Source organism: Myodes glareolus, chromosome X (assembly GCF_982192425.1).
Source record: "Myodes glareolus chromosome X, mMyoGla1.1, whole genome shotgun sequence".
Lineage (NCBI taxonomy): Eukaryota > Metazoa > Chordata > Mammalia > Rodentia > Cricetidae > Myodes > Myodes glareolus.
In genome coordinates, this window is record NC_142053.1 from 21,036,498 (window position 1) to 21,064,433 (window position 27,936).

At 40.5% G+C, this 27,936-nt stretch overlaps 1 protein-coding gene across 2 annotated transcripts in view; it reads right to left on the reverse strand.

The window, feature by feature from the left end:
* Positions 1-19,103, reverse strand: part of Phf6 (PHD finger protein 6) — a 56,273-nt gene extending 37,170 nt beyond the window's left edge. The window contains exons 1-3 of one of the 2 annotated variants that reach the window (XM_087902486.1): positions 18,928-19,103; positions 14,768-14,951; positions 14,441-14,542 (exon numbers count right to left, since the gene is read on the reverse strand). In XM_087902486.1, coding sequence (XP_087758612.1) covers positions 14,441-14,542; positions 14,768-14,905 — 240 coding nt within the window. In that variant the 5' untranslated portion in view covers positions 14,906-14,951; positions 18,928-19,103. The remainder of the gene's footprint in view (positions 1-14,440; positions 14,543-14,767; positions 14,952-18,927) is intronic. The other variant, XM_048450328.3, reaches the window with a different exon arrangement.
* Between the last annotated feature and the right edge of the window lie 8,833 nt (positions 19,104-27,936).

The window sequence follows — 27,936 nt, forward strand, 5'->3', positions numbered from 1 at the left end:
GTCTCCTAAAAATAATCTGAATAAAATAATTCTGTTGGTACTTTTTTCATTGATTAAAAAATATAGGCTGGTATAAATGTCTGTTATGTCTCTATGGTCAAGAGAATACCTGAAATACTGTAAATTATGAATCTGAGTTATATACAAATATCAGCATAAAAAGATTAACTTCTTTTGCAATCCAGAACTTGCTGGATACAATTAATTAGGAAAAATACCGCATAAGAATTTTTTTCTTAAAACTTCCAATTAAATCAGAGAGAGTGTTGATACAGCTCAGTGATACACTGCTTCCTCAGTCACAAAACCTACCAGCAGTCCCTAGTACCAGCGGTCCCTGGCACCACCACCAAAAACAATTTTCAAACCAGATTTAAATGAAGATTTAATGAAGATTAAGAAAGATTTAAATGAAAATCGTTGAGAAAAACTCCCCTATACTATTTGGGAACCTGGTAGAATCAATTGGAAGTTAGGTCAGTAGAGAGGAAAAAATAATTATAAAGTAGTTTTAATACCTTGAGTTGAGAATATTTTGTGATATCTAATTGATTATACTGTGAAAATAGGCCTGCCTGCTTCAATTTACTTTTACTTACCTTCTGCATTATGAATTCAAGCCAACAGAGAGAAGAAAAGATTCTTTCAACTCAATATTATCTTACATTCTGAACTTATTAGATAGTAATTAACCAGCTCATACTCTATATTTAGAAAACAATTCTGTTTTTAAAAGTACATAATAATCATTATTAATGGTTTTGGTTGAGAAAACACAGTGTACTGCACCCTGGACTTTTAATATGCCATCTCCTAAGCTATACATGCCATAGCAAAGTGAATCATAATAAGGTAAAAACAGAGCCTTCACTTTGTTTCCTGGTTTCCAGATACCTTGCTCTAACTCTCAGCTCAGTACTCAGGAGATCAAAGATGGAGTGTCAGGTCAGCCTGGGTTACATTTACTGAGCCTCTCCTCCAAAACCCAAACCCAAGATCAAACAAGCAAAATACAAACAACACTTATAATCCTAACATTTGGACTACTTAGTCCCTAAGCAATGCTGATGTATTAAGAGGCTAATATAAATTCCAATAAAATTTCCCACATTTCTCTAAAGAAATCACTCAAACTCACTCATGCTATCATTTTTAAAAATATTCATGTAAGTCAAAAATACTCTCAATGTAGGTACTTCCCAGAAAATACAAGGGCCACTATCCACTATTAATACACAAGAAATAACCCACTTCTTCAAATGAGTACTGAAACTCCAAGTAATTACCATAAAAAGAAACACTGTGCTCATGGGGGAACAGCAAAATCACAGAGCACTTGCTCAGCATGTATGGGGCTCTAGGTTCGACCTCCACCTCCAACACCACCAAAATGAGGAATTAATCTTTACAAAGTTTATATCCTTTGTTCTAGTAATTGTACTTCTACACATTTACTGCAAATATCATCAGGCATAAAAAATTATGTTCAAACACATTCATTACAGAACTGTTTTGAATCGTTTTAATTACAAAAAAAAAAAACAATTGAAACATGTTCAAATAAATTGCAGCACATCCAAATGAAGAAATGTTCTATTGCTGTTCCTTTAGAGAACTTTTCTTTCAGAGAGCATCTCATATTATAGCTAAATTGGACTCAGATTTGGGACCTGCAGCCTCAAACTACCTAGTACATACCCAGCTTCAAAGTAATTGGGTCTATTAATGTTAAATGAAACACCAACAGAGGGTATGAAACTAAGTCAATTTCTATCTCAATTATATTTCTAGTATATGGTCTTTGAAAATGAATAGAAGCCAGGTGGTAGTGGTGCACGCCTTTAATTCCAGCACTTGGGAGGCAGAGGGAGCAGATCTCTGAGTTTGAAACCAGCCTGGTCTATGGAGCAAGTTCCAAGACAGCCAGAGCTACACAGAGAAACCCTTGACTCAAAATACAGAAAGAAAAAAAGACTGAAAGAAAGAAAGAGAGCAGAAGTAAATATAACAAAATGCTGGGTTGCTATCTTTAGATGGTTTTAATTCTCCACCTTCTCCATATTCTCTACAATATTCAAAGTATTTTGTCATAAAAAAGTTATTTTTAAAGTATCAGAAATAGTTTAGCCAATGCATTCAATGTTTGTTGATCAGCTGAGAAAGCAAAGGAAACCAAAATATGCCAGTATTTTGGGGGGGGGGCGCTATGAATTCAGATACATCCAAAGTAAGTCGTTTAAGCTGCTATGGGAACAGAAATCAATTTCATAAATAACCAAGTACATCAACATAGGAAGATCATGTTTTTACAGTGATCAAAAGCTTATTTTGTTGTCATTTTCATTCAATGAAGAATAGGACAAAATATTTTAGAGTAGAAAATACTTGTCAAGGTAAGGAATAGATTTTCTTTGGAGTTTCGGATTTGGGGTGAGGGTATTTATGTAATTGGATTTGGGGTGAGGGTATTTATGTAATACTTTAAAATTTGTTTTTCCTTATTTTGTATGGGTGTTTGTCCATGGAGGCAAGATGAGGGAATCAGATCCTTTGGAACTGAAGTTACAGACAGCTGTGAGCCACCATGTGGGTACTAGGAATTGAATCTGGGACCTCTGGAAGAACAAACAGTGGTCTTTTCTTGTTGTTGTTGTTGTTTTGATTTGGTTTCTGTTTTGTTTTCTTGAGACAGGGTTTCTCTGTGTAGCCCTGGCTGTCTGGGAACTCACTCTTGTAGACCAGGCTGGCCTTGAACTCACAGATCCACCTGCCTCTGCCTCCAGAATGCTGGGATTAAAGGCCTGTATCACCATAGTCTTACTATACAGTGTTCTTAAGCACTGAGCAATCTGTCTATCCACTTGTTTTATTTTTTGACATAAGGTCCCAGTATGTAGCCCAGTCTAGTCCCCAACTAGCAACCGTCCTGTGTCAGCCTTCCAAATGTCAGGTGTTTCGGCCCTCTTCCACCTCTCACTGTGCTGTCCTAATCATCCAGGCCTTAGCCCAACGCCTGCAGCAACTCTCTTCCCTCGGCTCCGACAGGACAGGGTGCACACCAGTTTCCTCTTAGTTATTACAATTTCCCTCCCTATTTGGCTAGTATTATAAGTAGATAGATTTTACCTAACCATCCCTTCTATATTATTTTTTTATAACACTAGAGAAGGCCCCCAGGCCTTTGTGCATGGTAGGCAAGCACTCTCCCCCTGAAAACTAAGAGAGTGCTCAATAGATTTGCTGATTTTGTCAACGTAATGAATTTTGTTAATCCTGTTATTGAAGACTGGAATATCTGACACACACAAACTTAAAAATTGAAGACTTTACCTATTTATCGTCAGGTGATTCTAAAAATAATGAACTGGATGTAGGCATATACCTTTGATAGCAGAACTCTAGAAACGTAGGCAATTTCAAGTTGGATGGCAAGTTGAGTTCAGGGTTTATGCAAAAACAAGCAGTGGCTAGAGAGACGGTTCCCTGGATAAGAGCACTTGTTGCTCTTGCAGAGGACCCAGGTTCAGCTCTCAAGACCCACACAGTAGATCACAACAATCTGTAAGTCCACTTCCAGGAGATCCAGAACCCTTTTCTAACCCATGAGGGCACTGCACAACACATGCAATACACTCACACACTAAAACAAACAAAACACACACAAAATAACTTACAAATGGTTTGATCCGGGACTAGAAAAAGTGAACTTGCGGGCAATTCAGTTGAAAGAACAAACAGTATGGGGAGGAACAGATTAGCCCTTCTTGAAACAAGACTGAGAGCTTAGAAATAAATATCATAATTAAAGAAGCTAGGAAAGAAGATAAGTAGGTAGAACCATTTCTGAAATGCTATGGGCCTTTTCTTTTTTCTTTCTTTTTTGTTTTTTTGAGACAGGATTTCACCGTGAAATAGTCCTGGCTGTCCTGAAACTCACTCTGTAGACTACACTGGCCTTGAACTCACAAAGATCCACCTGAAAGGCCTTTTAATAATAAAAAAAAGAAATAGAAAGGAAGAGAGAGCCACTGTCCTTTTCTGGGGTCTTGGCTGCTGATAGGTTTCCCCACAGCCTGGTGGCTATCATCACACACATACACTTTTAGGCAGCAATAATTGGACTCCAGGGGGCTAGTAATAACAAAAGAGAAAGGACATGAAGTTAGCAGAGTGACAAGGTGAGGGACATTAGAAGGAGGCAGAGGAAGGTCATGGTCAGTAACTATGATAAAAATAAATGTCATGAATGTATGAAATGTTCAAAGACTAAAGAAAAATTAATTTAAAAGATGGATGGGCATGGTGGCATATGCCTTCGATTTTAGCACCAAAGAGGGAGAAGTAGGGGCAGGCAGATGTCTATGAGTTCCAAGCCAGCAAGGGCTACAAAGTAAGACCTTTTCTCAACAAACAAAGAAAAGAGGCCCCATCCCCACCATCGCCATCACACCTAGGTTTGTTATAAGCACCCTAGCTAGCACTGGTACCCAGTATCTGCCTTTACAGAAAACATTTGCTCTGCAATTTGCCACAGTCATTCTCGCTATTTGTCCTCCAGATGAAGACTGTCAGCTGCCATTTTCGTCATGCTTTCTCTGTATCCCTGGCACCTTCCAATGAGGGAAAATGAAAACTAATGTGACAGGGACATGTTTTTTTAAGAACAATTGTGTCCTTTCCCTGCTCAAAAAAAGGGCTGACCTACCTATCAAATATTCTCTTGGGAGCCAGTTTTCTTTCCTGCACTGTAGTTTTTGTATAAATGCTAATTCCCAGCTCCCTCTGCTTGCACCCTAGTCCATGCCCTTGTTTGAAGAAGGCAAACACATGTCGCTGATACTGCTCTTCTTCCACCCATCCCCTTTAGCTTACTCCTGGACACCTGAGAAACCTCAATTATGAATCTCCAGAGTCAAAGTTGGAGAGTTGGGAAAGAAGGTCCTGTCCTATTATAGGTAACTGCATACCCTTTCCACAGTATGGTCAGAAGTCATGTACCACAGCCAGAAGTTCTGCTATGTTAACATGGGTTCAGCTGTACCACAGAAACAAGTCTCAAGGAGCTGACCCAAAGATGAAAGAGGAAGCAAGTCATGCATGAGAAGACACAGAAAGAACTCAAAAGTAAATCTTAGCTGGGCTACCAGAGGAAGCCGACGGCAGAGCATACCTGCACTGCAGTCAACTGAACAAGGCCAAGAGTGAAACTGAGTCTCCACAAAGTCTTAAGGATCAAAAGGAAAATACAGTTTTCTCAGTAGCTGAGGGGAAGAAAATGAAAAGGAGCTTGCCAACTTCATAGATAAGCAGAAAAAGTAAGTGTTTGCGGAAAAGCTAGAATCCAGTGGCTACACAGAAACCCGACCGGCACAGTTCTATGCAGCTCAATGTAGCAGAGGAACGCCTGGCACAGTCACACAGTCACAGCTGAGCAATACTGTTGACAGCATTGGAGACACTCGCGTCAGAAAACTACTTGGAAAACAGAAAATGCAAGAGAAGATGTGAAAAGAAGTCATGGTCCTGAGCCTGTAAGGCAAAGACGAAAATTGTCAAAACCACCTAAAGAAAGGGACACTGTATCTAGGATATTTTCACAAGAGTTAAGCTCACCTTACAGTGGCCTGGCTCCTTCTTTTGGCTGTAATAACAATATCTCCCATAAAAACCAGAAAGCAGGGCAGTACAGTTAGGGCAAATAGTCAGAAATGCCTCAATAATGCTGTATTATCTCCAGGATCAAAGTTTAGAATATTACCTCACATATCCAAAACGGAAAAGAGTAGTCTCTGGCTTACCTAGTTAGTTGACAGTAACCAAATTACTTGGTGTCCCTGCCAGGAAGGGTGCAGCATGAACTCAAAAATGTTTCTATGTGATCTTATAGCTATACTCTTGTTTCCAAAACCAGTGTAATTACAATGGCACATAAAAACTTGCTTAGAAGGTCTAAAAAGAAGCTAAAAAACATCAATAAAATCTGAACATTGTCAAATTCTTGAAAAATGACAAGATAATCTTGCTTACAAGACATATTTAGACTTTAAATTCCAGGTGCCTCTAAAAAAAAAAAAAGGCCAATGAAAAGCACTTGGCACTTTTTTAAAAAAATTATTTATTATGTATACAGCGTTTTCCCTACATATATGCTGAAGACCAGAAGAGGGCACCAGATCTCATTACAGATGGTTGTGAGCGACCATGTGGTTGCTGGGAATTGAACTCAGGACCTCTGGAAGAGCAGTCAGTGCTCTTAACCTCTGAGCCATCTCTCCAGTCCGGCACATTTTTTTTTTAACCGGAGTACATATAGACTAATCAAAAGAATTGGGGGAGTCTTAGAAATTGAAGGACAGTCGAGGGGTGGTGCACATCTTTAATCCCAGCACTTAGGAGGAGGATCTCTGTAAGTTCAAGGACATCCTGGTCTATAAGAGCTAGTTCCAGGACAGGCTTCAAAGCTACAGAAAAGCCCTGTCTCGATAAACAAAAAACAAAAACAAACAAACAAACAAAAAAGCCGAAAAACAAACAAACAAAAAAACACACACACACACACACAAAAACAAACCCTTGGAAGACAACAAACTCGGTCTATGAACTTCTTGCTTAACCTAACCACCCTCTGACTTTATTCTATCTGATTACCTGAATCATGTCTGATAAGAAAAACAGGTTCTTGTACTGGAGCATTTGAAGTTTCTTTTCTCCCTCTGTTCAACTGAAAAGTTCAGACATTTTGCAAGCGCAGACCTTTTGTTTAGATTCTTCTCAGCTATGGTCTTTGCAGCTGAGAATACTGTGAACTGCCAGGCTGCTTGCTATATTTAATCTGTGAAGAATGCCAAAAACATAACCACACTCAAGTACCAAGACAGTCCCCTAAAGCACAGAGAAATTATTTGACATTGCTGCTCAATTGTTTTTGCAGTTCTGAGGATGGAACCCAGGGCTTTGAACATGCTGTGCAAACAATCTACCACTGAGCCACACTTCCTCAAGCTCTGGATTTATCTTGCTGATTTTGGTTCTCCTCCATTAGCAAACACAAATGAGAATTAGATGATATAAAGTTAGTGTTCCCAATTATAATACTAAATGAAGGCAAAGAAAAAGGCTGCATTTAAATAAATGCATTTCCATAATAGCCAAAGACACAATTTTCTCCATCACTGCTTATTCTACTTAATCATCCCAAATGTAAAGTTCACTTTAATATAAATTTCTGGTAAAATATCTCGATATTAAAATTAACCTGCATGCCATAACTGGCTTTTTAAAGAATTCCCACTAGCATGAATACATTTGTAATACATGTACATACAGTTACAGAGAAGTGAAAAATCTTCATGATGAAAATTTACCTCTTTTCCTCCTCAAATATCCTAAGGCAGATGTCCTGTGAGCCCAACATGGCCTACTTCTTGAATTTGTAAATGAAGTTTAATTGGAGAACAGCCATAACCATTTTTTCCTATATTGTCTTTGATTACACATAGCTGGAAGAAAGCTTCACAAATTTATTATCTGGTCTTTTATAGAAAAAGTTTGCTTTGTGGTACCTGTGCTCCTTGCACTCAGGAGGTCGGGACAGGAGAATTGCAAGTTCAAAGTCACCCTGAACTATATAGTAAGAAAGACCCTATTTTATAAATGCTCAAATGTGCCTGTCTGAACACTCACCCCTTTTCCAATTCCCTCAAGCTGGTGAAGGATCACTGTTAAAAGAACTTAGGTAGCACTAACAGTCACAACACCTGCTGTTACAAAAACCAAGTGGGGGCATCTTGCCCCCATTCAATCCTTACTAAATGCTAAACAAGCACACACATTACTTAAGCAGCATTGGCATGTGGCATTCATTTAATATTTCCAAACACTTTTTCCTTGAACCACCCGCCCCCTTCCGCCACTTTCTCCTAATGGAACACATTTCAAAAGCCCACCTATTGTGGGAAAAGGCTTTTCTCTGTAGCCCAAGCTTGCCTGGAACTCACATCCTCCTAACCCATTATTAAAGGCTTCCCACTTTCTCCAATCAAAACCCATTCCTCTTTGAGATGCAAGGACTGATCAGTGCCCACTTACTTGTTGGAATAGTACAGAGCACAAAGAAGACTGAAAGCACTATGTCAAATGTTTCCATGTGCTATGCCCATGTGATGCTACACTAGGCAAAGAGAACAAAGTCTCAACTCTCTTGGAGCCCATGGAAGAAACGCTTGCCCCTGTGTTCCCACTACAAAGCATGCAGTGCTGTACTGTATGGTGACCCAAGTATGAGTTTGAGCCGGGCCACACAAAAAGAACTTTTGTGAAGCAGCAAAGAAGCATAGAGGGGATGCCTGAAAACCCAAGAAAGCAGAGAAGAGGCTGGGAAAGGTACATTAATACAGGATTTCTCAATGTCATGCTAATGTCTCTGGAGAGTTTGGAGAGTAACATTAGCTTTTTTAAAAATTAAATGTCAGGAGGCAGAGGCAGGGGGATCTCTGTGAGCTTAACGCCAGCCTGGTCTACAAGAGCTAGTTCCAGGACAGGCTCCAAAGCTAAAGAGATATCCTGTCTTGAAAAAAAATTAAATGTGTGTGTGTGTGTGTACATACATGCATGTGGGTGTATGCACTCATGCACATGTACACATATATACACATACATACACACACATACACAGAGGCCAATGTCAGAGGACAAGAAGCAGGACCGATTGGTCCTCACCTTCTACCATGTACACCATGTACAACTCAGGTTGTCAGACTTGGTGGCAAGCACCTTTACCAGAGTTGAACCATCTCACAAGCCTGGTAGTAGCTGTTAAAAGCGGTTAAGCAAGTGCCAGTGGTATGTTTACTAGAAAATGAGAAGATGAAAGCTTGATACAGGCTGGCATTAAAAAAGAAAAGACAGCTGAGCGGTGGTAGTGCACGCCTTTAATCCCAGCACTAGGGAGGCAGAGACAGGCAGATCTCTGTGAGTTTGAGGCCAGCCTGGTCTACAGAGTGAGTTCCAGGACAGGCTCCAAAGCTACAGAGAAACCCTGTGTCAAAAATCCCAAACCAAAAAAGAAAGAAAAAAGGAAGGAAGGAAGGGAGAGAGGGAGGGAGGGAGGGAGGGAGGGAGGGAGGGAGGGAAGGAAGGAAGGAAGGAAGGAAGGAAGGAAGGAAGGAAGGAAGGAAGGAAGGAGAGGAGGAAGGAAGGAAGAATGGGGGTGGGGAGAAAGGACAAAGTCTACTCAGAAATAGAATCCACACAACTGGTGTGGAAGGAAGGGTCGAAGGTAAGGGATACAGAAAAAGAATCAGGTTTCAGGGCAGAAGGCTATAAACACTGGTTTAGACAGGTTGAGTAAGATGCCTGCAGGACATCGACATAGAGCAGGCAAGTAAACTGCAATCATTATGCTTCATTCTCCACAGTGCCTATTGTATGTAACGTGTTTCCAGAAAAATCCTGTTTGCCTTTCCTCATTCTGAGTTAAAATTCTTATCTGATTTTAAAAAAAATGAAACCTGGCCAGGCGATGGTGGTGCACGCCTTTAATCCCAGCACTCAGGAGGCAGAGGCAGGCAGATCTCTGTGAGATCGAGGCCAGCCTGGTCTACAAGAAGTAGTTCCAGGATAGCCAGAGCTAGACAAAGAAGCCTTGTGTCAAAAAACAAACACAAAACAACCACCAAAAACCAACCAACCAAACTACCTGTAACCATTCTCACTCAAGTCTAATTAATCTGGTAAAGCTCACAGCATTTCCTACATTCATTCCTGTACCTGATAACCTCTAGAAAGAACTTTTAACATTTTAAGTAGGGAAGAGTCCTCCTGAAAAAGAAGGAACACACAGATTAGGAGTTATCTATTTAGATCATAAATACAGACACCCTACCTCTGCAGTGCTACACACTCCCTTGCTACTGAGTAAAAACTATACAGAATGAGTTATCCTATGGTCAGAGCCCACAAAAATATCTGATATAATAGACCATTTTTACCTAGGATGTATATAAGGTTCTATCCTAACAGTAAGCAAGATAATGCTATTGATAGACTAGATTAAACAATAGGAGTCTGAGTGTGTCCTAAAATCAGCAATCTTTATTAGAAAACTATCATCATGCTTGATTAAAATGTAATTTGAAGTGAAGCAGCTTAAAAAGATAGTTAGGAGTGATTAGGAGTGCAGGCCCTGGATTCAAATCTGAGGTCTGTCACACACTTAGCTCTATGGTCATAGACATTCAGGTTACTTTGCTTCTCTGAGCCTGCTTTCTTTCGTATAAGGCAAGAATGAACCCTTTCTTGAAGTATGATTGTGAGGATTAATTAGGATCATGTATTTAAAACACTTAGTCTAGTCCTTAGCACATATTGAGCACTCAATGAGTGTCAGCTAGTTCTACTACTATAAAAAGTATAAAACATTCAGGGGAGTTCATGAGGTGTGGCAAAAATTCTCATCTAAAAATAGGCAAGTTTGGGAATCATGTGAGGATAGACGCTGCGTATAGAAAGGTTTCTTTTTAAGTAAAGGGAGAAAAAGCCATAAGTATTTCTTTAATGGAGACAGACATAGAAATGAAGAGACATATTTGAATTACAAAGGGATGAGTTTATCAAATATATTGCTGTTCTTATTTCATATGACTTGAGTAGAATTACAAGTTCCTAACAGCAGAACAGAGCAGAGGAGCAGACTTAGGGGGACTTAGGTAATCTTGCCTAGGAGTAAGGACGGTGAACTACATGACCTCCTGGATTCTTTTGACATCTGTGATCTATCTGACACAGGTACCAATTAGTAAAAGTAACTATCAGTGTAGATCTTAGTGATCTCACCAAGTAGCTTCAGAAAGAATACATTCTTCAAATACCATATTCAAGTGTCTCCTCATGAGAAATTCAAAAAAGCAATGATAACTAATAACTTTACTTGGAAATTACATTTTTTTCTATATGACTAGACAATTAAGGATAAATTTTACAGGTGAGTATAGGATCTATAATATCCTAACACCTGGGAAGAGGAGTTAGGAGAATTAGGAATCAAAGGCCCTCCTCAACTGCATGGTAAGTTTGAAGCCTGCTTGGGACACAAAAGACTCTAGCTCAAAAATAAAACATAGCTGGCACAGGGTACAGTTGTGGTGTCTTTATGGCTCCAATAAGAACAGAAATTATTGTGGAAAAATAAACAACTAAACTACAATTTTTTTTTCTTTTTCTCTTCATACATCTTGGGCCTATATATTTAAGATAATGGAAAAGAGATGAACATGTTCGTACAAAATAGCTTTCCCCTCTGATCCTTGAAGTTGATATGGAAATCGTGAAGAACTGCCCATGGCTGTAAGGAATCACATACCTGCACGTACTTCTTGCTCTCCTGAGTACTCCTACCTTTGGAAAACTCCCATCTAGCCACCTGCACCCACTTTTCCCTGGGGAAAATGGAGACCTTTGGAAGCAATGCCAGGTACTGAGTAAAATCTGCCATGAATATACTCAGGAGTCTGGGCTCCTGCCTTTGTTTTCAGTGGGTATTCGTGACCCTTTTCATCTCAAAATGCACATGACCTTGAGCCAGGGCAAAAAGACTCACAGAATCAAATGCCTTAAAAAGCTGACCAGGGACACTAGTTACTTGGTTTATCTGTAGTTTACATACATAGAACTCTTTATCTTTTATCCTATTTGATTTGTAGTCCTTTTATTGCCTAGACCAATGTACACCGGGAAAAGTAAAGAAAACTAAAATAAAGAATTTTGGTTACTTGGAAGTACACCTCATTAAAAAGAAAACAATATAAGCAAAGAAAAAAAACTGAAAGCTAAAGCTACTTCAAAGCCTGGAGAAAAAGTTCAGCAGTTAAGAGTATGTACTGCTTTTGCAGAAGACCCAAGTTCTGCTCCCAGCATGTGTATCAGGCAACTCCTAACTGCCTATAATTCCTGCTCCAAGAAATCCAATGTCTTCTTCTGGCTTCCATGGGTAACTGCACTCATATGCACATAACCCTACACAAATGCAGATATACATATAATTAAAAATAAAAGTAAGTAGTATCAGGGTAAATTTTAAGGGGCTATCAAGATGGCTCAGTAGTTAAGGATACTTGTTGCTCTTTCAGAGGATCCAGGTTCTCAAGAGTTACCAATATTGAGGGAATCTGACACACTCTTCTGGATTCCATGGACCCCAGGCATGCACATAGTGCGCGCGCACACACACACACACATACAAGTAGGCAAACACTCATGCACACAAAATAAAAACAAAAATTTTAATTTTTATAAAGTTATTTCAAGGTGAAACAAATGCTGCTCTCCAATTCACTGCATAAGTAATTTAAATTCTAACAATTTGGATGAAGGAAGAAGAAGAGAACTGTCTCAGCTCCAATACACTCCTCTTTTGTAACTATTCTACAATTCAAGATGCCCATGGTGTCAAATAGCTTTTGAAATAAGTCATAGCTCTTAGAGAGTTAATGCTTGGCAACAGCGTGCAAGCTTTAAACGCGTTCTACCAGTGAGCAATGCCACCAGCCTATGGGAAATAGTTCTACCTTTTATAACTATTTGTTCTTGATGTCTAGTATGTGATGGTAAAACACTGATGGTATCTACTGATAGGTGGCAAAAGACAAGTAAGTTAATGACTTGTCTCCGGTAGCATCAATGTGTCTGTGGGAATTATCCAGGAAAAATAAGGCTACAGGGCTGGAGAAGTAGCTTAGTAGTTGAACACATGCTTAACATCTTAAGACCGTGGGTTCTATCTCAAGCACCAAAAAAGTATTTGATCTCATGACTTCTCTGCCTAGCATGCTTTCAGAAGTCTTCAATGATATCAGCAGAATCTTACTTTTATCTATAAGGAATAGCTACAGAGGTGGCTATCATTTACCAAATCTTAACTTATGTTACATGCTGAGCATCATACTTAGTCCTGTACATGCTCTTTTAATCCTAATCATAACTCTGTGGAGCAACTATGTTCATTATCCCTTAAACAAGGATACATGGCTAGGGAAGTAAATAATATATTCAGGGTCACCCAGTTAGTGACAGAGCTGGGATCCAAGCCCAAGTCTATTCCTATTTCTGGGCTTTTAACCCTTAATATTATCCTACTCACTAGATCAAGAAACAAGTTGAGTTATTTATAGCACACTATACCTGGGGGTAGGGATTAACAGATTAACACCCCACATTCAAAACAAAATAGTTCCTAATAGTAAAACTTGTATCACGTTCTGGTATTTTCTTTACAAACAGGTTCAAATGCATTGAACCTAGATTGACTACAGCAATTCTGACAGATATGTACTTCTGCTTCATGTAACATGCAAAAAAAGAAGGCACTGAGTTTCTTAGTTCTATTTCAGTATCAGGGGCCAATACCATACCTGTCTGACTACAGGAGGCATGTTAAGTGGTGCAATCTCTAACACATCAAGAAGAGAAAGGGTTTTTACTTCTAATGACAAAGAATAAATGAAGCAGTAAGGTTTACAACAATAATTTTAAGTAAATAGCATTCTCTTGTTGCATCTTAATTTGTTTTAAGGACCATGAAATAAAAACATTGATGTTCTGTTTCTTAAAAAAAATAGTACACTACAGTTACGAAGTAATATAAAACCACCAAAGAAAAATCACATTAAAAAGATCTTTTCTATTATTACATTCAGTTTAGGGCTGGAATGATAAGATATGTTCACAGTTAAGATCTTACTGCAACAATGGATATAATTTCAATAAAGAGTTCAAGCAAGAGCAACAGCCAAAGAGAAGGCAATCTGTCAATCAATTAAACGTTGTGTGGTAAGTCGTGTGTTGCAAATACCAATGGAGATGACGCTACTTTTCCCAAGAAGAAATATACCATCCTGCCAATCTGGTTACTGGTGGTGAAGATAACTACAGGAACATAACTCTAGCGCAGCTTCGGAAAACTCCTGGAAAACTCATCAAAGTTAGCCAAAGTCATAAATGCTGTGTCATACAGCCAAACCACAGAAGAGTATTTTGTTAGCAAGTTATCCTTTTCCTGCTGAGGAGGCACTGCTGTCTTAGTTTGTGATGATCCACACTAATCTTATGATGCAAAAGAAGACATACCAGAATTATGAAAAATACATTTGAATGAAGATTCTAAACATGATACATGCAAGTTAAGCGAACTATCTGTTTTGTAAGTGATCACAGCCTTTAAGAAGATTTTCCTTTGAAGGAGAAATATTCCAACAGATAGCGATCCACTCCTTTTGCTTGAGTTGTAAACAAATCAAGCTTTGGATTTTACTGGCTAGAAAATAAAAAGAACCCACACTTTAAATTTATCTAAAATTTACAAAGTAGTACATTTTAAGATAAGCAATTTCCTTCTTTGAGAGTTTAAAATATTTTTTATGCTCAAGAGGCAGAAATACCAACTTACCAGCTTTGTGCCCCTTTTAATTTCCTTTTGGACATCTTCAATAGAAAATCCACCAAGACTCTCATTATCGGAATGTGATGACACCAAAGCAGATGAAAAGAGCTATAAATACATTTGGAAACATTAAGGTTCATATATAATTACATCAAGACAATGAATAAAATATTAAACTTAAAAATGAATTTTCTATTAAAATGACATTGCATAGTATTTAACTATTTCTTAAAAATTTAACAGCATTTTTGCTTTCATATCCAGCAATACTAATGTGTTCTTAAGATTCTCTCTCAGGGATGGTTGAAGTCTCTTGATCGATAATATACTCACCATGCATTTATGGTGTGCTGCCACCTTCTGGTTTTCAGATATTAGTAACTGTCCACACTCCTTGTCTCTATTTGACTTACAAAAGCCACATTTGCGCTGTCTTGTAGACCCTTTTTTCTGTTCAACTGAGCTTGACATGATTTTTAAACTGCTTTTAGAATGCCACTTTAAGCCTCAAGAAATGCTACAGAGAATAAGAATGGCAACAAAATGGTTAATTTCATTTAAACATTATACATTTCCATGCAAGTAGTTTAACGTCTGACCTAGATTTTAAAATAGTTACTTAAACATTAGTATAAATACTAAAGCCCAAGATGCCTTCCATATGTAATACATATTAAGAGAGGGAAATAGAGAATGCAATCAAGTCTAGAGTGTGATTAATCAAAATGACTTCCAATTAGGAGACATGTGGATAAAACTACTTTTGTGCAGAGAAGAATGTATAGCATAGCTACTACATACATTGGTGCGTGGCTAAAATCTCAGCATTTAGGAGTCTCAGGCAAAAGATCATGAATATGAGGCCTCCCCTCTGGTTCTGAGAAATAGTTTATGGTCCAGGCTGGCACTGGACCACGACACGCCAGTAATTAATAAAAAATATTCTTTCAAGTATACGTAGATGGCCATCAAGGAAACAAAATGATAAAGATCTATGAACAATTGAAAACTACAAATTAAACTAGAAAATATTGAGAACTGATTTAATTGCTTACTTTCTTCCAGTTCACATAATGATAAAATATTAGAAGCAAAATTAACCATAACTTTGAAGCAACTATTTTTAACACTTGAAATCGAGTTCAAATATAAGAAAATAATGTTTATGACTTCAGATCCTTGCTATTTTGTTCCTTTTCCATGTAATAAAATACTAAAGCTTCTAATATTGTACCAAAAATACAGTCGTTAGGACCCTAATATTTACTAAACCATTTTATTTGGCTGAGATTTATCCTGTCTGTTTATTAAAAGCCAAACCAACAGTGGTCTTCTACCTGCAGTAACTTCTATACATAAGTTAGCAATACTGTGCAGTGGAAGGAAAATTCTTCTGAATGAGTCTTGCAGTTGATCAGATTATAATTATAGGTTGTACAGTCAAACCAAAAAAGGGAAGAAAAACTGTAACACAGAAGTCTACAGATTTGCATCATCGTTCTTAACACAGATCATTCAATGCCATCACTCAACAAATTTCAAATCAGTGTTTTGATTTGTATAAGTCACCCAATTAATGGGAGTAAGCAGCTTAGGCCCAGGTTGCCATAACATACATCACAATCAATAGAATCTCAAACTTCTGTCTTCAAACTAGATTATTAAATTGCTACTTATATAGATTTGAACATTTCATGACATTGCGTTTAGAGACTTGGCTCACTAACAACTCAGTCGTTAGCACTGAGAAGCATCTGTTCGCCACCGCCACCAGGGCAAGCAGCAGCAAGGTGATGCAGTATCTACAACCACTCCGAGCTACTCAACATGGACTATCTCTATGTAATGTAATGGGAAGCCACAAAGAAAACATTTCTTCTTATTAATTTACATCCAGTATTCTCTTTTGAACAAGACTTCAAAGGTCTTGCAGGCTCTGCTTTGATGGTTTAACAAACTGTTAATGCTATCTCTAATTTAAATGCCTCAGTCTCCCACAGAGTACTTCTCAATAGTACTGATTTCAGAACACTGGCTAGGAACTGTGAAACAGACTGAAAATAGGTAGCTAATCTTTTAGCATTAAAAAAAGGACAACAGAGAAACAAAAGAAACAAAAGGGGAAGTGTGTTTGCATTTGCTCAGGCAAGTATGTGTCCAGTTGCTTTATGAAAAATATAGCTGCTCCAGTTTTTACAGCTATGCAAAAACACCAAGATTCATAAATAGCACTCAGATATGCTCCTGGAGTTCTAAATGAGTTTCTTCTACTACTGCGCAGTGAATAATAGGCACTGTGAAGTCACCATGATGTATTCAGCATTTCTCCAGGTCATCCAGGCCAGCTGAAAGGATGGTACATTATAAATCTAATTTTCATAGACATCTTTTAATGTGCCGTCCCTATACAATCCTAGCACTAGCTTTTTAAAAAACTGACTTAAGCAAAATTCCTAGAGGGAAAAATCACTCTTTATTCCCAAAATTGATTCTGAAATCGTGCCCCCATTCTATTCTTATTAAATATTGCCTCGTTTCACTAATAAACAGGTACATTGTTCATCTTAATTTTCAGAACCTGCTTTTCTAGATATTAATGATTCCAAAATCTAAAGAAGAACAAACATATGCTTAATTTTGCATTTTAAAATATTCATTTATTTTCTGGTAATTAGTTTATATTTTATTTGTAAAGTGAGCAGAAACACATAAATGTGCAACAAACGATTAAATTTTTGCCCTGCTATGCAATGACTAATTGGATTTTTCCACTAAAATTCAAATAATGCATGTGTGCATAGCTTGCCGATTTTCACATCTGCCTTCTAAAACACGCAGCAGCAGAGACCATCATGGAAACAATGACGCCCAGCAAACTGTCTATCATAAAAATACAGATTTTTATCTACTGCTGTCACATTTGTGGTCTCGGGTTAAGCAGAATAAGGCCATTCAAAAGCCTCACTACTATAGGGTTCATAATCATCCACATCTATTTAGTGCTAACGTTTTAATTTAAAGATTTTCAAGAGCAGGCAAAGCTTAAAGTTCAATACTTTCCCCTGACAATGAGACCTTTCCCTTTGAAGAAAGATAATGTCAAAAGCAGAAAGAGACATCTTTATGGGATACATTGTTTAAACGTATGAAAAACGCATACAGCTGAAACAATGAATGCATTTCTGTTGTTCTTTCAAGATGCTGTGAAGCACCAAGGTAGAAAATCACCTGGACAACCAAGGAGGGCATTCAAGAACCAGCTCGAGAGCTCATTCAATGGCTGGTATCTGAAAAGAACGTTTTCCACAGAGAAACAAACAAAACAAAAACTGCAGTTCCGGAAGATGAAATCCCTTCCGCATGCAAGCCAGTTGAAATGTACAGATAGAAGCGTGATCCTCCAAAGATAACACAGCCTTTCTATCAGGAAAGTTACAGAGGAGAGAAATAAACGAATAAGAGATGTACCGGAAGGGCACCTGAATTTGGTTGCACGATATTATTACACGCTTCGCACTGCTTTTTGCGGTTATTCAAAAGGAAACTAAAGGAATTTTCCAGTTGTTTCAAGCCAAAGGGTAGTGAAAAAATTTGAACTGTATGAAGAAGACGTGATATTACGTAGGAACCAGAGGAAAATTAAAGACTTTTCAAAGATCAAAAGATTTGTTTTTCACTTTCACGCAGAATATCGAAACGAACAGAAATTTTAAGAGAACGCCGTGCTGTTCGCTCATGTAATAAAGGACCAGACACATAACAGAGCGGACTCTCTCCGTTATTTATTCCCCAATCACACACTAGACTCCTCGATCTCCCTCTAACCAAAGCGCTGGATAAACTCGAAAAACTATCCTCCTTTGCAACACTTCGGCAGGTTCCTTTCAACCAGATAGTCGGGGGTCGTCCCCCCCACACACCGATTGTCCTTGGCCAAATTTCTGGAATTCAGGAAAATATCATCGTAGCACTTTCTTCCCACCCCTCCCTTCTCCAGGAGTTCGTCCTCTAAGGATCTTACTCCAGAGCATCTCCTTATCCATCACTTTCACCCGATTCCCCTCGCCCGGGAGTTTTTCTTTTTCTCCCCCTCATTCCGTAGGGCTCAGCCTCAAGCCATCCTAACCATTTTTTTTTCTCTTACACTTCGAAACTAGGAGTCCCCCTCCTTACCCCTAAAACGATCTAAGCAACAGTATAGAGTTTTTTAACCCCCCATCCCAGTTTTTCCCTCCTCTAGTGTGAAGCCCCCTCCCCCGAAGTCCAGAATGCCGCCTAGCGCGTTCCTCAGCGCCCCCGAGGCACTAGGTCGCCAGCCTCTGCAGCAATCACCGACAATGCGCGGCGCCTCTGGGGGTCCCTGACAATGAAGGAGACCACCACGAGTACCCCCGTAACAACAGGCAGGGGCGGCGGCCTGGCCACCGCCATCCTTCTCGTCTTCTCCCGCCAGACAGAGAATGGGGGGCCCTTAGCTCCTGTGAGGAACTCACCAGCCTGGCCCCACGGGCGGGCGACGGGAGGACAGCGCCCACGAGGGGAAACGAGGAAGGCGGGCGTCGGTTCTTCGGCACGGCCGAAGAGCGGGGTTCTGTCGCCGGGGGTTGTTTCCTTTCATTCGAGGAGAGACGGGCTCGCCGAGCGCCCTTACGTTACCTCCCTCCTTACGCACACGACCCACAGGACGTTAAGACGTCTCAAGCGCGCCGGGGAGTCTGATTGGCCACCGAGCCGGGGCGGTTGAAGCCGCCGAAGTACAGCGCAAGCGCGGGGACCAGCCCCTCAAAAAGCTTGGGGCGGCAGCCCCGCCTCCTGCTCGCGCGCGTACCTTCTATTCTCCGTTCTGCCGCTCGGCTGAGGCTTTGGGGGCAGGATCAGAGGAGACCGAGAAAGGAATTTGAAGAGAAAGCTGGGCACTGGGAGGAGAAGGCGCTGGGTTGGGGCCAGAAAACCTGGGACCAGGTCTTGGGGAACCGGTTTTCCAGTGACTCAAATGCACAGGCCTTAGCCCTTGCACTTGTTCTTCGAGGCCTTTTTACATCCATTATTTCATTGTACTCTCCTGGCATCCCTGTGGGGTCCCCCTTTCGCCTCATTTCACTGCTAGCAAAGACAGAGCTTCCAGTGTAATTTTCCCGTTCGTACGGCAATCCTCGGGCCAATCGTTTTAATCGCTCAACCTTAATTTTTTTATTTGTTTGTTTCTTGGTCTTGGAAATGAAGATGAAATAACCTCCCAAGTTTATTGTGAGGAAGAATAAGGATGCGGCTGAAGCATGTATTACCGTCCCTGGTGTATAGCCGGCTCTTTGTAAATGCTGGGGATGTCGTAGTCAAAAAAGACGAGCGATTAAGATGAGTGATTTCCTTTAAAACCCACAAAGATGAACCAAAGACGTAAACCGGCGCTCTTTTTAGGCATATTGGAGCCATAGTCTTGACTGAATCTCAGCATCCTCACTTATAGTTCCATGACCTTGGTCACGTTGTATTACCTCTGGTCCCTCAGACTTGTCAATTCTAAAATGGAGAACATAACGGTATCCCTCTCAAAAGAGTGTGAGGAGTGCGTTAATTTATGCAAAGCACAGGAGAAGAATGCCTGGGGACATAGTATACCTTCTATGAGGGTCAACTTTTGTTATCTTCTGCTGGCCTCTGTGAGAGGAAAACCATTTTTAAAAAAGAACAGGAAAAAAAGTCACAAACCAGTGAGCCTTTAAAGATGTCTTTCACGTGACTGTTTTTCCTGCAATGGGAGTGGGTTTATATTCTGGATCCAATGCTTTTTATATAGTGTTTCATCAACCTTTTTTTTTTCAAGGTCAACCTTAAATTTCAACGCGCAAGTAAACAGTAACCATAATGTTCTAAAATTGCTTCATTCAAATGGAACCCAATGAGGGCCTACAAATCAATCATTTAGCTACAAGGAACCTTTCTCTAGCTCCCCTCTGAACTATCTGTCCTGATTTCTGTAACTAAGACTGTGCTTTCAATCACACCCCTCCCATGCTCTGGAACTCTGATTGACTGGCTTTGCTCAGGGGCATCGGTTGGTTTGCTCTAGCTCGCCTTCACCCTTAAAAGATACATCTACTCCGCCTTCACCCTTAAAAGATACATCTTTGTTGAGCGGTGATGGCGCATACCTTTAATCCCAGCACTCAGGAGGCAGAGGCAGCCAGATCTCTGTGAGTTTGAGGTCAGCCTAATATACAGAGCGAGTTCCAGGACAAGCTCCAAAGCTACAGAGAAACCCTGTCTCCAAAAACAAAACAAAGAAGAAAAAAAGATAAACTACTTCCCCTGCCCTTTGCCTCCAGTTTCGGTCCAGGGAGTGACTAAAGATTTGCATAAGAAGATCCACAATGTGTATTCCATTTAAACTGTATGTAAATCATAGGTCTTCCACCAAGTTTTACAGGCTTATTGAAGTTCACAGTGACACAAATGTAAAAGCAAAGGCAGTGGCTAAACAGTGTGTAGTCTTTTTTATTTGACATCCCCCCCCGCCCATATTTTATTGACTTTAATTCATTCTTTCATTCGTACACTTATTTGAACACAGTTTAATTCAATAAAAGCTTGCAAAACTAAGTTCCGAACCGAAAGGAAGCAAAGATGAATCCAGCACAAGCCCATTGAGTTCAGGGTGAAAAGACCGAGGCTGTCAAGTAAACCAATACAGTACAATCTGATAAAGGTGAATGCCCGAGGCAGCCGTCCACTGCCTGATGTCTATAAAGCACCGTGGTGAGCTACAACTCAATAATGAGGAAGACACAGCTTTTCCTTCCCACTGATTATAGTCTAGTAAAGAAAAGACAAATGGCCACAACAGAAGATGTTAGCAGTGAGTACCTTAGACGGTGAGACAGAAATGCAGAGTTCCAAAGACAGTTATCAGTGGATTCAGTTATTTTCGGGCCTAGGTCTGGTAGTCAGTCCCTATTATCAGGACTGATGGATACAGCCTGTTATCACTTGCTTAGTGCCTGGGGATATAACAAAGACACCAACCGATCTGGTAGTGATTCCCCAGTGCACTCCCACCAACTCTCTTTGGTCTTCTCCTTCAGGCTCCAGTTACTGCTTCTGTTTTGTACTTCACACTCAGCAGAGGCTCCAACTTCACGACTAACTTTAAAAAGGGCCCTCTGAGCTAAGATCTGGTACCCCCATCCTCTGATGCAGACACGAAAGCTGACAGAGTTGTCTGTCCTGATCTCAGCAGCTGATCTCAGCGGCTAGAGCTGTGCTTTGCGCTGCCTCTCCCGGGTCCTGGAAGCCCTGACTTCCTTGCTTTGCTCTGGAGCACCAGTTGCTTTGCTCTAGCTTGCCCTCGCTCTTAAGAGAGCCATCTACTTTCTCTGCCTCCGCTTACTCTCCAGGCACCTAGTCAACTGGCATTACATTACTGAGCTCGCTTCTGAATGGCAAGGATGGCAGATGCTAGAGGTTTAAAAGGGAACAACATAGTTACTAATTAAAACAGCAAGCCGAGGCTGGGAGTGGTGGCGCTCACCTGCAGTCCCTGCTCCCAGGAGTTCGAGGAAGCAGGACCTTGAGATTTCCAAATTAGCTGCGGCTACACGACAAGACCCTGACTCAAAAATAAATAATGTGCCGCTGGAGATATGGCTCGGTGGCTAAGAGGACTTGCTGCTTTCTCACAGGACATGGGTTCAATTCCTAGCACCCACGTGTTGACTCACAACCCCCTAGAATTCAGTTCAAGGGGATCCAATGCCCTCTTCTCACCTCCAAAGATACTAGGCATGCGCATGGTGAACAAACAAACCAAACATGCAGGCTAAATACTCAAATACAGAAAATAAAAATGAATAAATTTTAAAAAAATAAATTAAAGAAAACCCCCACAACTCATCAAGTGATACAACTTAAATATATCAAATATTTTAGGTATATCTAAATAAAACTGAGGGAATAAAAGAGCTAAAAGTAGAGAAAAAACCACAGGTCCCGCCCTCAAGTACTTCTCCATCTAAACGATGGAGGTAGTTGGTCTACTCACCGGGTTTCTGTGTAATAGGTGAACCTCACTAACATAATCACACACCCAAAAGATTTTTGGACTCTGCCCAGAAAAGCTAGGGAGAACATCCCTGAGAGGCATTCCTTTGATTTGGATCTTCAAGGACAGGTCAAGCGTCCAGAAAAGTCTACATTCTGTTGTCATGAATTTACCAAAAATATGATCAAAGCCTATAATGCATCTTTCCCCCGTTTCTTGACTCATATTTTTTTCTTTCCATGTTGGTTCCATTGTGTACTTCGGACCATCCACTTGACCTGGAACTTCCATCTTTTGTTATTTCTTAAAGACTCCTTTAATTTTTTTTGTATGCACATAGGTGTTTTGCCTACTGGTATGTACTATGCACCACATGTGTGCTTGATGCCGACAGAGGCCAGTCGAGGGTATTGGACTCCCTGAAATGGGACTTACAGGTGGTGCAAGCTGCCATTTGGGTCCTGGGGTCTGAACACTCGTCTCTGTCAGAGCAGCGCATGCTCATAACCACTGAGCCATCTCTCCAGCCCTGAATCTTCTTCCATCTTCCTTGGCCCCAAATAACAGTTGGCTAGATCTGTCCCTCTGACTGCAGTGTTGGCTTCTTCTCAGGCTTCCATCTTCTTTTCACTTTATGATGTAAAGTAGAACTTTCCCGAGTCACAGTCATTCTGTTCGCGACTGTTGTTGCTCCTCCGTGCCTAGCAGTTCTTAAGTCATGGAAATGAGACCTTGGGAACGTGCTAAAAAGACAGTTGTTTTTTATTTTCATGTTTGTTCTGTGCCATCTCCTCGGGATGGTAAAAGTATAAGTCTAGATACAGGCTTCCTTAAACTTCTCAGGTCTTCTACCGTACATCCCCTGAGGCTCACAAGAAAGAAACTCGCAATTAAGATAGCTTTCCTTTTTTTTTTTTTCAGGAGACTGTAATATAAAGTTGCCTATGTACCTATGAGCTTCTTCTGGCTGGAATCAACACTGATGGATCACCCATTCGTTCACCAAGGAGACACCAATTGCCTCCACATGTTAGAGTAGAAAGGGACTTGGACGGCACATCCTTGTGCAGAGGCAACACTGAGGAAGCTCATAAACAAATGTCTCCCATGACAGAAGCGTTGCCTCTTTTATTTAGCTTTAATTTAAATGTAACCTGAAATAGAACTGAAAATTGAGGTTAAACTAACATCTGCTTGCATTTTCTGCGGGGCCAGGGGTTGAACCTATGCCCTTGTTTGTTCTCCCCACAAGCTGCAGTCCCCAGTCCTAGTTGTGGTTTTATACCAGACATTTTTATATTTCTCATTTTTTAATTTTGAAGTGCCTGGGTTAAATATTGTAGATGTCTCGATGAGCAAACAGGCAATTTCTCTGTATGAGATGAAGTGCAAGAGAAAAGGAGCCTGAATTTGAATCATTGCTGTGAAGCTAATTAAAAAAGAAAACTTGGGCAATTCCTGACCAAATTCTGAGCTTAATTTCTACATCAGTCAAAAGAGAAATACCATTTGCAAGGTTTCTATGAGGGTACAAAGACAGATAGTAATTTAGATGATGTCTCTTCTCCAACAAACCATGACAGGCAGTTTTTAGGACTTCTCTGACTGTTATATCTTCTACCTCATCTCCCCACTAGTGTTAGCCCCCAAGCATTCTGCACCTATAATTCCCTTAGCTTTTGTGGTTTCACCAAGTTTATCATCAAAGCTTTGCAACATTCCTAAGTCTGTCCAGTCTATGGGGCTCTTCGGGTACCTAACTGGGAGCTAGGATTTCTAACAGAGCTGATAAGATACACATTCCTTGCTTGGCAATTTGAGGCTTAGTCTGGTATAGCCACTGCCCAGGAGACTAGTGACTGTGGTCAGAGGAATGATTTAGAGACCCATGGTCCCCTAAAGACTGCTGAATCAACGCAGAAGCTAATATGTTATATTCACGATGATCCCGCAGAAGTAACTGAAAAGCACAGTACCGAAGTCTGCAAGATCATGCGCTTACTGTCAGTGACAGTGTAACAGACACCTGCTAAATAGTTCCTGCCCAGGTCTCCTTTCTTCTTTCCTACAGCCCTGATGGAGTACTGTTAGTACCATTTTACAGAGGAAGAGATTGTTGAGCAATTAAGTAACTACTGCTCAAAGTTACAGAGACAACAAAAGAAAGAAACTGTTTCCAAAAAATTATCTTCAGTGCCAGGCTTCTAGTAACAGGGATCGAGCTCCTACAAGTTATTCTCTGACTTCTGCAACGAACCAAGACACACACACACACACACACACACACACACACACACACACACGAGTTTTCTTTATAGTTGCTGATTTACAAAGAGTTTTGTTGTTTTTGTTGTCTTTGAGTACAAATAGCCATTTCCAACTTTTCTAAGAGGGAAAAGAGACAAAACCTTTTTGTTTCACCAAGCATCATTTCTTGCTTCCTAAAGCTCCTTTTTTGCAATTTTCTTTTTCAAATTTTATTGCTTTGTTTTATGTGCATGGGCCATTTGTCTACATGTTAGGTCTGTACTGTACAAGCATATCTGGTATCCAAGGAGGCCAGAAGTGGGTAATGTATCCTCTGGGACTGGAGTTACAGCAGTGTGTGAACAACCGTGTGGGTGCTGAGAATCAAATCCCGGGTCTTCTGGAAGGGCAGCCAGTGCTCTTAACTCCCAAGCTATTTCTCCTGCCCCTGGGGATATGCATTTATCTAGTAAGGCTGTGAAGCACAGAGAGCATAGAGCAATGACCAGCAGCCATTACTGTGTAACACATAGAAAATCTCAGGCATCTCATCTGTTTGTAAGACTGGAAGGCCCAAGGAACTTCATTTAGTAATATTCATAACATCCCTAAACACATATTTTAGTGAGGGTATGCACTAATAAGTGTTGCTATCACTGGATTTGGCCCTATTTTGATTGCTGATTATTTAACATGACCAGGCAGATAGATCTACACTACTTCAAGGGCTGAATAATGATGAAACTAGAGTATTGAGAAACTGTATCTGGATAATAATTATTAGGGATCTGATATTCCCAATGAATCATAAGACGTGGAGGCAAAGAATGGAATGAATTGAACACATAATAATTTAAGGTCAATTTCTCAGTGTTTATAATTTCTCTAAACTATAAATTAAGGATTGTGGAAGTAACTATCTCAAAACTTTTTATCAGAGTCTTGTGAGAATATATTCATAAAACTTTGGGGTTGGAGAGATGGTTCAAGAGTTAATAGTGTGCACTACTCTGAGTTCAGCTCCCGGCAGTCACCTTAGGTGGCTCACAACTGCCTGTAACTCCAGCTTCAGGAGACCTGATGCCCGTTGATGATCTCTGAGGGCGCTGCTTTCACATGCACACATATGTGCGCGTGTGAGCACACACACACACAAATAAAAATAAAAAGATTCTTAAAAAACAACAAAAAAGTCTTTGACACATTTTCTGGCCCAAAGAACTCCATAAATATTAGCTACAAGAGTTAGCTCCCTAGCTAGGCCTAGGTCAACAAGATGGTGAAGGCACTTACCTCCAAGCCCGTTGAACGGAGTTCAATTTCCCCAAACTCATCCAGGAAAAAGAGGGTACTTTAGAAACTGAGGGCACGACCACTCCATGGTATGGTTTATGGAAACGTTTTTATTGCAGATGTGTGTGTGTGTGTGTGAGAGAGAGAGACAGAGACGGAGACAGAGAGGCGTTTGGAGGAGTCCAGAACACAGAGAGAAATAGGCTGAAGATGGCCCGCAGAATTGACCTGGCCAGTACTAGCTGTAAGAAGGGTTAAATAGCGGGGTCTAGAGAGTGGAGAAAACATGAGAGGAGCAAGAGAAGAGCAAGGAGAGAGAGAGCACAGCAAGAGTCACAAGGCTATATGGAGAATGAGCAGCTGGAGGGACAGGACAGAAGCCAGAAGCCTGCAAGCTGGAGGTGTAGAAACCCTTGAGCTGGAGCGAGTTTAAGGTTGGGGAGTAGGTGAGAGTTTGAAAAGTGTAACAGGTACTTGTGATACCAGCATGAGTTTGATATGCTAATAGATGCCACAGGTAGCCATAGGCCCCTTCTTCTAGAGATAGGTAAATAGCTCCTTTGGCAGAGGGGATCCAAAAGTTCCTGAGGAAAGCTGACTTTTATCTAACCTCCAGAAATTCTCCTATAGTCCAGGTTGAGCCTATTTCTGGATATTTAAATTTAGATATTTGTATAGTTGGGGAATTAGAGTTTCCTTCGGACCTAGCTGGCAGGTAGTAGGTTACACACATCGTTCTCTGATCTCCGTGTGGGAGAACATGCCTAGCCAATGTGGGCACACACACTCAGTGAATTGTAAAAGAGTTAGTTTTGGAGTTGCCGACGTGGATCATTTTATTTTATATACAAGTCACTGAGTGTCTTCAGCTTTTCTGGGCAGTAGAATGAAGAGACAACAGCACTTCTTACTCCCTAAAGCGCCTTTTTACAGGCTTGCACCTGTTAACACCTGGATGTCTTCAAGATTCAACTTAAGTGCCAGCCCTGTGTGTCCCTGGAGCCATCCCTGACCCCTGGACCAGGTGAGGCTTCCTTCCAGTTTGTTCCCATCCCAGATCTCTATCTTACAACTATCCTTGTTTTACTGAACTTACCTCAGCATCCTTCTGCCGCTCCCACTAGACAGTGGGTTCTTTGAGGAAAGAAATCACATCCTACTGCTTTTCGTATCCCAAGATCCCAGCACATGGCTGGCCTGATAAATGTCTAATGTTCTTGAATAAATATGTGACAGTCATTATGTTTGGAAAGCTTTCTCCTCTCTAAGACTGCTTCCTGGTACTCTGGGCTTTGGATCGTCTACCTCCCTGTGGTACTTACAGTCACACAAGGCAATTAAACACTTAATTGTATACAGTAAGCACACTGCACATTATTTTCTAATTGCTTTATATGTTAATCTACCACTTATATTGTCTTCCTTCAGGCCCTAAGAGAAGAAATTAAATATAAATGGAAAGTCGATGGTCCAGATGTAAGTCACACCCAGCTGTCAATCATCTCTGCCTACTGACTGAATCCCCAGGGCACTGTGAAAGCTACCGTTAGTCTGCAGAGGTGAATGCTGCTCCGTAGCTATGTCCTCTGAACTGAAGCGTTCCATCCTGGAGGGAAAAGGAAGCTCAGGAGATTCAAGGGCTAACAAAACTTACAAGGCTGGAGAAGGTCAAAAAGGTAGGACACAGACCACACTTAGACAGTTGGAGAGGAGAACTCTGCAAATTGGGCAGGGACATCCAGAAATAAAACTTTTGTGAGTTATCATCAGCCATCCTGGGGTGGACTTCTCAGCGATGCAGTTGCCTGAGTCATCCGTGTTCCTGCACGGCGCTGTAAAACTCCTTAGTTCAGCAAACTTCACCTGAGTGGAATCCTGTTGTTGCTGCTGTTCTGTCATCGGTGTCCTCTCTAGGATGGATAGA